The following is a 10,249-nucleotide window of genomic DNA, read 5'->3' as shown; positions in this document are numbered from 1 at the left end:
TTGAGGGACATCTGGGTTCTTTCCAGCTTCTGACTATTATAAAGAAGGCTGCTATGAACATAGTGGAGCATGTGTCCTTATTACCAGTAGGAGCATCTTCTGGGTATATGCCCAGGAGAGGAATTGCTGGATCTTCCAGTAGTACTATGTCCAGTTTTCTCAGTAACTGCCAGATTGATTTCCAGAGTGGTTGTACACACTTGCAATAGGATGGAACACAGGGCCCCCAATGGAAGAGCTAGAGAAGTACCCAAGGAGCTGAAGTGGGCTGCAACCCTGTAGGTGGAACAACAATATGAACTAACCAGTACCCCCAGAGCTCGTGTCTCTAACCTACATATGTAGCAGAAGATGGCCTAATCAGCCATCATTGGGAAGAGAACCCCCTTGGGTCTTACAAACTTTATATGCCCCAGTACAGGGAAACGCCAGGACCAAGAATTGGGAGTGAGTGGGTAGGGGAGCAGGGCAGGGGGAAGGGTAAGAGGGGGAGGGTATAGGGCACTTGAAATGTAAATGAAGAAAATATCTATTAAAAAAGTTTTAAAAATCAATTATCATACATCTTTCATATTCTTCATCTAGAATATATATCAGGAAGACAGATTGAATCCTGAAGGACTTGATGGCAAGACTCCGTTGCTTAGGAAACTACATGCTTGATTCATAAAACATAGAGAAATCACACAGTAACTCACCTACTTTATTTCTCCTAGCTATATTTCATAGTGATGTAAGACGCTATGCATGGCCGGGCGTGTTGGCACACACCTTTAATCCCAGCACATGGGAGGCAGAGGCAGGTGAATTTCTGAGTTCGAGGCCAGCCTGGTCTATAGAATAAGTTCCAGGACAGCCAGGACTACAAAGAGAAACCCTGTTTCAAAAAAAATCAATAAAAAAAAAGATGCTATGCATGCTGCCAAAGAAAATAGAACAATCATAATTCTCACCAACCTGTAAACCATGAGGGATATAGTAATGACTAGGTTTATCTGATAAGCCATGTCATGCTAAAATGGGCAAACGTGTTACAGGTAGGTCCAATCTCTGTCTGTTTTAATATAAAATTTCCATAGAATAAAAAAAATACATTGCACTATAAAAATGGCATGACTCCATGATCAGATTAAGTCACAGATATACAGGGATAACTTAATATTCTTATTATGCTAAAGTACAAAATCGGCCACTAATGACTTATTGATGTACCCATCAATGTGGGCATCCATCAACCCTCCTCATAAATTCTTTTAATAGTAAAAGACAAATACTACATAAACCTCTGACTTCCCAAGGTACAGATAATAATAGAATATGTAGTACTAATCCATAAATGGGGTAGCTGTCATATTCCTCCCAACAAGGCTGAACAATCATGGCAGAAAAGAAGTGGGAAAATTGTAAAGACCAGAGCATGTGAATGACCAAAAGGAAACATTATTTTCATTCAACAAAAGTTGCACATTTGAACCCGGTATCATTATGAAAGCACGTAGAAGACCATGTGTGCTCAAACAAGAAAAAATATCACCATGGAGGATATAGACATGAAATGCCACCATGAGCCAAGATATTGAGATTTGATAATTACTGGATTTGATATTCAGTTTCTTCATTGTTGTTACTCTTAGGAAGTCAACCACACTCAAAGCAAAGTTCAAGTGACAATAGTATTTATAGAACACAAACTGTACTTGACTCAAAAAAGTAAAAGAAGCAAGTTGCTTTGGTAAGAGGATAAGGGTCAAAAGAGAGATGAGAGGATGGAATGGTGTGGGAGTATATGGTCAAAATGTCTTGTGAAAAACCAGTAAAGAATTAAAAGCTTTTTGAGGCAAATATAAAATTTAAAAAGTATGTCTAATGGAGGGGCATTTTGTCAGAATTGTGAGAAACAAAAATAAATACAGTTTTTGTCAGTAGACAGTATATATTTAAATGCATGCATATATAAATATGGTAGGTATCATTTTATACATGAAACAAAGGCTTACAAAAACATTATCCAGTGCAATCACCATGGTCCAAGCTTAGCAACATAAAGCAATGATAAGGAGATAGGGTCATAATTTCCAAGATTTATTTTAGATTCATATTTTGAGAAAACACAGTATTTTATAAATATGTACTATTCATATATGATAATTAAAACTTTAAATACAACACAATTTTACCTGATACTTTATCTTTTTTTATTCAGTGAGTTGAAAATCTCCACTATATAGATTGTTAAACATTAATTTTAATATATTTAAAGTATCTATGTGTTCATGAACATGTGCAATATCTTTATTTCCTTATAATGACCATATTGTTTTTCTTTTTGTCAATTTTTTCTTTTTTCTCCCCATATTTCTATCCATTGAGATTCATGCTCTTTGTCTCTGTTTCTTTCTTTTTCATATGTGTTTGTTTGTGTGTTTAGAAAACAAGCAGGAAAATTGTTAAAGGAATCAAAGTGTTATTTCACAAAAAAAAGGGAACTTGGATTTGATGGTACTGGTACACACCATTAATAACACTGCCCAAGAGGCAAAAGCAGATAGACCTCTAATTTTAAGGCCAGTTGGTGTACATAGAGAGTTTCAGGACAGCCAGGGCTACACAAGAAACCCATGTCTCAAGGAATGAAAGAAAAAAGAAAGAAGCAGGGGTGGGGAGATGTTTCACTGGGAATAGTAGTACATGCCTTCATTCCCAGCACTCAGGAGGCAGAGGCACACAGATCTCTGCTAACCTGGTCTACAAAGTAAGTTTTAGGACTGCCAGAGCTATATGAGTTAGAGAAACTGTTTGAAAACAAAAAAAGAAAAACAGAAAAAAAAAAACAGTGAAATAACATATGAAACATCTCCCCACTCCACCCAACTCCAAATACACTACTCTTTTTGAAACTAAACAAAAATGTTTTGGTTAGAGTTATTATTTTTGGATAAAACACCATAACCAAAAACACACTGACAAGGAAAAGATTATTTTTTCTCTTTATTATGATAACTATATTGTTGTGATGAAACACCATGAACAAAAGCAAGATGGGAAGGAAAGGTTTAATAAAGGTAGAAGCTAATGAATACTCAAAAATAATCTTAATAAGTGGTTATTTACAAGATTCTTATTAGAATAATGATAGTAACAGAACATGCAGAAAAATCTGCAGGAAAGGTCAGAATTCTGAGAAATTTCTTGTATTATTTCTAAGTGTTACCACATCAGATAACTTACATTGACAATTAGAGAATACTTCATGGATTATTCACTTATTCAACTAGAGTAGATAAAGTTCAAACATTATACAGTTCAATAATTTCTTAATCTGTTAATTTAAAAGAACATTCACCTACAAAGACCTAGGTATTTTCTATATCTATTACTGTAATCATTATCTATTTCTGCAAGTGATAGTTTGAGGTAAATGGTAGAAAAATCTCCACAGTGTTGACGATAAATGCTATCAACACTCACCTAAGTAAACCATGATAAAATCTCTTAAATCAGAGAATGTGGTACACACTTAAATTGTTGTTTGTGTATGTGTTTCCAGCAATGCTGGAAAATGCCTTTGTATATCAAAACTTGTTTATTAATTATACAGAGAAAAGGGGAGCTAGAAAGGAAACCCAAGTGCCAGTTAAATAATAAAGTTTAGATGACAAAATATCACTGAATACAATAAAGTAGACACCACAGTGGTACTTCTCAAAAAGTGAGTACAGCCCCAATACATGATAGACCGCCATGAAAAGATTTAGAATATACTCAATGGCCATTGTGACTGTGTATGAAGGAAAGATCACAGGGATGCAATTCATGGAAACAGAGAAATTAATTATAAAGCCACAGACAAGGGTTGAGAAATGTGCTCAGGATAAATATATATTTAGGGGTAGAACTAATTTCACTGTAAAAACACAGAAGGATAAAATGGAGAAAGCAATCTTGGATCACTTCCAGACACCAGAGCAATGTCCTAGAAAACTTGCAGCAGCTCCATTTTTCTATTCTTTTACTAGGGAAAATATAACACAAATATAAGTGTATGCAGAAAAATATGTCTGTGAATTGTATAAGATTGATAATATTTTATTTTGAAAATACATCTTTCCAGTAATAAACTTCATTGATTTTCCTTTTGACTAGATAAACTTAGATTATACAAATGAATGAGTTTTTCCTTCTGAACATATTTTTATGTCTACTGTCTTTGATTTTTTTTTTTTTTACAAAACACCACACCAAGGATTTAACAATTACCTAGCAAAGTCACACTGAGCACAATTCATATTCATAAGTATGTTTTCTTTCTTTCTTCTTGTACATTTTCTTCCTACTGGTTTTCTCATATGTTCATAGAATTTACAAGATATATTTTTGTCTTTTATGGTCTTTTACCATTGATCCATAGAGATCCACAGAGATTCCAGATATGTAATTTGAATAAACACACTCTATCTCTTCTATAAAGAGAAAGAACTTAATTCTTGTTATTACTTTCCTAAGAAATCAGACTTCTCTGATGCTATTTCTTAATATTTCAAATTTCAGAAAAGTGTAGAAATGTCCTTAAGTGACCATCCTCCAAAATAGTGTATTTTGGGAGCACATACACATAAAGGAGGAAAAGCATTAGAAACATATGAGAAGCTGATAAAAATTTTAGATCTGTCTGAGAATTAAAAACTTTAGGACAAAACAAGAAAATCAAAACAATTAAATGAAAAACAGAAAGAAAAATAGAAAAGGACATGTATAGACCAGAAAGTGCTCACAAATATTACTGGTGACAGTGCTCTTCTGAAATCAGCTGTGTGTAAAACAGGCAGTTCTAGTCACTCTAGCAACATTCTAAGCACTCGGGTGTCTCTTCACTCAGTTACATCATCTCTTCCCTCAAGAGTATACCTGAACTTCAAGAAAACCGAGAAGTTCAAGATCATACTTAGATTAACTTATCCACACTCTGAAACCACAACATTGAAAATATTCAATTTATCTGGTGATCCACACATGACAAACAAAAGATCATGGATATTGAACCACAACAGGGAGAGCAAAATGAATAACTTTTATCAAATTATCACTTTTCCTTTTAAAGAGGAAAAGAAGTACACAAGAAAATATACTTGAAGGGATTTTTGAATGGAAAAGAAGGATCTTGAAAAACAAAACTAAGTTTTATTCCCTATATCTAATAAGTCATAAGAATTCTGAGTTCTTAGAATTAATAATTCTACTTACTGTATATGATAGTCTTGGAAACTGTATGGCAAAATTTTATCAAGAACTTTGTTGCCTGTGTAAAAGATATGAAGAGGGAAAAATGCACCAATTTTCACATCTCCTTCATGGGAAAAAAAATCATTGCTTGTTACATAGCATTCGTTGTCAGTAAAGGCACATACAAATATGGGAATATATAGGAGCCAAAAGGTAAAAGTCCAGAACATCTTAACATATATATCTGCCCATCCAAACAACTGATGGATACATATCCAGCAATACCCAGTAGGTTTATATGTAGTTCATGTGTTTGTGAACATTTTGTGCTTCTGACTGTTAATAAGTGCAGCTGTCACAGTAATTACCCAAAAGCTCTTCAAGACACTTCCTCCACTGTCAATGAGAGTTGTGGAACTCTTGCTTCCCTTAGGCTCTGCATCTGAGGCCCTGTGTTCTGCTTAAAAACAAGTCAGAAAATATGTTTTGGATCTTCTCCTCTAGCCAGAGGCACCATGATTCCAGCCAAGAAGACAACAGGAGCTTAAGTATCAACTTCCTGACTGGGCTGCTTTGGCCAAGTTTGAAACTTTTAGTAAAGAATTTTGGCTGAGGAAATCATGCTACCCCCAGAGATTGCAATAGTAGATGAATTGAAAGAAGGCCTGAAAATGTCCATGCTCGTCATGCACAGGATAAATCAGTGGGCCATGCTATCACAAACAAAAGACAACTTTTGGCTTTTACTCTTCCTATTTACTATTTCTTGTCTCAGAAATTACTTCTATGATATATCTTTACTTGCAGAAAAATATGATGTCCGAACCCAACACAGCCAGTTTGCTTCTTACTTTGGAAAAGCTAATAGTCCTGCTGCATTTCTCACTTCCAAATTATCTACTTAATTTCAATGGAAAATAAAAATCAAGTCTCCTGTTTATTTTCTGATTGGAACTTCTCTGCCCTTACTCTTTTCTTTAATCCAAGATTAATCTTTGAGTAGAGGTGTCACTGTGATCATTTCCTTCATCTAGAGCAGTATGTTCACCCACTGCTTTGAAAACATTAGGAAATTTCTCATTTATATAAAATCTAAATTTAAAGGCACCACAGTGTGTCCTTTCACCTAAGATACTGAGGGAAATTATCTTGAGTGGGTCTTTATATTTACCCACCAGGAGTTTAGGACAGTAAATATACTATTTATTTTGATATTGTAATGAAAGTATTCTCGCCCAATAAATTGACTTGCCTACACAAGAATGGGAGAATACAGTGAACAAAATCCCAAATGAAGCAAAAACGAAAAGCACTACCATAAGAAATGTAAGCTGGTCACACTGTGGCTTGTTATGACTGCCTTTTTGCTTTAGATGATTAACAGGTACATCACACAACCAGGGGACTGGAGAACATCATCTATTCAAGGTCCACCCATTAAAAATGTGTTGCTTTTAATTACTGAGTAGTGAATTCCATTCTCTATGCACACTGTATTGTGTTTATTCATATGCTAGTTAACGGATACCATAACTTGGGGACTCTCGGAACTGTTATCAATAATATGATTATGAGCATTTACACACAGATCTTTTCTTAGGTACCTAGGATTATATTTGCAGCAACATCTTAAAACATGTGTTTAAAATTTTAATTAAGTGTGGCTGTTTACCTCCTCAGCCTCACTAGTAACACATAGGACTGCAGCTCCCCTCCCTACTTAAAAATGTTTAATATTATTGGTATATATGGTTGTTGCCATCTTACTGAGTGTAGAGTGTCATCTCTCTGTGACTTTCATTTAATAACAAGCTTTAGGATGTATTCTCACCATTATTCCTCAGTTTAGTTTGACTGACTCCAATTTCTTCAAAAGCTCTGTTTGCTTTGATAGTGCAGCAGAGGTGCATAGCTGTTTCATGATGAAAAGTATTCTTAAAATTATCCTTTAAAAATGTAGCAGAGGATGGCCTAGTTGGTCATAAGTGAGAGGAGAGGTCCTTGGTCCTGTGAAGGTTCTATGCCAAGGCCAGGAATGGGTGTGGGTAGGTTGGGGAGCAGGGGGAGGGAGAGGGGATAGGGGATTTTCAGGGGGAAACTAGGAAAGAGGGTAACATTTGAAATGAAAATAAAGAAAATATCTAACAATATGCAATAGGTACATAGTAGACAGAAACTGTCTAAGACTGAAGGCCATGAATAGGCACAGGGAACCCTTCTTCTCAGTAAGTCACATTTCAGTGCAATTGTGGGGAGTAGAGCAAGTCTTTGTGTCACTCAACTCAAATATTCTCCTCCCTTTGTAACTGAGAACTAAACCTGTAGAACAGGAAGTACATTGACGAATTCTTCAACCAGATTTTTTGATGGAGGATACCCGTAATACTTAAACACATAGGATTGAGGAATTGTCCTGGTAGCAGGACTGGGCATATAGGATCTTTTTTATCTTGGCATGTTCTGACAAAAACCATTGTTACATTGCTGAAGTAAGTGACTATTTAAATGTAATCTCATCATTACTGACATAGACATCATAAACCAAGAAGAATAAAACTCTGTTGTCTGAAGTAGTTAAGGATAAACTTAGTTAGTTAAACTTAGTTAAAGAAAATGAGTTGGTAAGCAGATGAGATTGCCTGTGAAGGATGTTGTCATGTCCTAAGTTTTAAGGTGCAACTGTACAGCTCTGATCCTCAGATCCTCATCTCTATCAAGAACATAATATGTTGATACTACTCATATCTATGAATTTCTGAATTATGAAGATTATTTAAAGTTTTAAATTTATACTTACTCTAAACCTGCATTCCTTTGGATCACATTTAAAACCTCATAAAATGACACACCTTGTAGATATTCCAACCAGCACATTTAGAGAATCTGTAAATCCCATACATGATAGAATCAGAGTCAGAAATAGAAGCAAGACGCCTCACTACCATTCCTTACCTGCTCTATCCACATTTGATACCCAGGACTACTACTAACTACCAGGGGAAATTTTTAGAAGATTCTTTTTGTTTGTTTGTTTGTTTGTTTGTTTGTTTGTTTAGGGTTAGCATCAACTGTGATAAAGATGTTTCCCTTATTAGCTCTATAAAATAAAACAAAACAAAAATTGACATTACAACAAATAAAGCATAATTTTATACCCTTGTGACTGAAAGTCCACTCTGTGCAACAGCAGCTGTGATCACCACCTGGAGCTTACTAGAACTGTGCAATCTTAGGCTCCACCCAAGATCAACTGCACCTGCAACTAACTGCTCATGTCTATCTATCAATTTATCTATCTATCTATCTATCTATCTATCTATCTATCTATCTATCTATGCATCCATCCATCCATCCATCCATCCATCTACAGTCTACCTATTTTGTTCTAATTTTAATAATATGATGATTTGAACAAGAATGGCTCCCATATTTTTATATATTTGACTGGTCCCTAGTTGATAGAACTATTTGGGAAGGATTACAAAGTTTAGCAGTGTTGGAGGAGATGTGTGTCAGGGGCAGGCTTTGAGGTTTTAGATGTTTCCCAACATCCCTGAGTAGTCTCTATCTTCTGATTGAACTCAACTGTTGCTACCACCATGCCTTTTGTTCAACTATCATGAACTGTAACCCTTTAGAACTGTAAGAGGAACTGAATATCTTCTTTAATAAGTTGCCTTGGCTGTAATGTTTTATCACAGAAATAGAAAAATAACTAATGATACGCATTACTATGAAAACACACACACACACACACACACACACAAACACACACACACACAGAGACTATGGATGAAATTTTTTTTTTCTTATCCTTTCTTGTATGGGCAAAATCTATTGAATTCAAAAGTATTTTATAGGATAAAATACTTTTCCCATGGAAAGGAATTTGTATAACATTTTACTTATGTGTAGTACCATAATTGAGAAATGTAGGTGTCAAGACCAAAAGATTAAAAAAAATAACATATGGGAACTTTCATTAAAATATCTTGTGGCACTTCTAGTAATTGTATACTTTAAAGCACACATAACAAATATTAATGTACATTCATATTGATTGATTTCATGGATTACTTATAGCAATTTTGCATTTGCATTTAATCTTATTTTTACATGTGACACTACATATGGACATTAAACTTTCGATTTCTGGAACCATAAACTCAAATCTCTCTTTTTGTTAAAACTCAGTGTGTGATCTAAAGAAATTTGCAATAGAAAACACACCAATGTACAAAATATTAGGTATAACTCACAGAACCTAGGGTACTGTACTGACTAATTTTGTGTCAACTTGACACAGGCTGGAGTTATCACAAAGAAAGGCACTTCAGACTGCCGGGGAGAGGGCAGACTGGAGAAGTGTCACAGCTTCTGGGAAGGATCCCCTGTCTGGTTCCGATCATCAGGTGCCTTTCCCGACCGAGGAGGGGTGTCTGCCTGGGAGCAATATCCGGGCCTGAGCCAGAAGGAGAACCATCTTTGCTCCAGTCCACTGCCAGTTACAGGGCGGCCTGGAGAAGGGACGCACCTTCTGGGCTCCAGTCTGCACAGGCAAGAGTGTGGACCGCAGAAGCTACACAGCTTCAGGACAGAAAGAAGCAACCTAAATTCTGGGACAGACTCTATNNCGGGCTCCAGAATTTTGGGCACCTTCCTCGCCAGAGGAAAGGTGGCAACCAGTGAGGGCTCTGTCTGCCAGAAAAGGTGAGAGAGTCATGTTGTGTCCAGAGTCCCTCAGTGGATAGACTGTGCAGGTGAGTGAATAATCTGCAGAGGCAACACATCTACTGGCACAGGCGCTGTTATGGGCCTTCATCTTCACCAAGGTGTCAGATCTGAACACTAGCCCTCTGTGCACATTCCCTGCTAGAAGTGAGCTTCCCTACAGAGAGTAACCTGACCACTGAGACTCAGGAGAAAACTGGACTCCCAGGACTGCTGACAGAGGCTAACGGAATCACAGGAGGAACACGCTCCAACCAGAGACAACTATAACAACTAACTGCAGAGATCACCAGATGGC

At 36.2% G+C, this 10,249-nt stretch overlaps 1 protein-coding gene across 1 annotated transcript in view; it reads right to left on the bottom strand.

Moving 5' to 3' along the window:
* Positions 1-5,450, bottom strand: part of LOC110314625 (vomeronasal type-2 receptor 116-like) — a 28,095-nt gene extending 22,645 nt beyond the window's left edge. Inside the window, exon 1 of the mRNA XM_021188884.1 lies at positions 5,242-5,450. Coding sequence (XP_021044543.1) covers positions 5,242-5,450 — 209 coding nt within the window. The remainder of the gene's footprint in view (positions 1-5,241) is intronic.
* Positions 5,451-10,249: the final 4,799 nt, after the last annotated feature.

This window comes from Mus pahari, unplaced genomic scaffold (assembly GCF_900095145.1).
Source record: "Mus pahari unplaced genomic scaffold, PAHARI_EIJ_v1.1 scaffold_5692_1, whole genome shotgun sequence".
NCBI lineage: Eukaryota > Metazoa > Chordata > Mammalia > Rodentia > Muridae > Mus > Mus pahari.
Note: the sequence above shows the minus strand (reverse complement) of the source record. Positions and strands in the feature narration are given on the sequence as shown.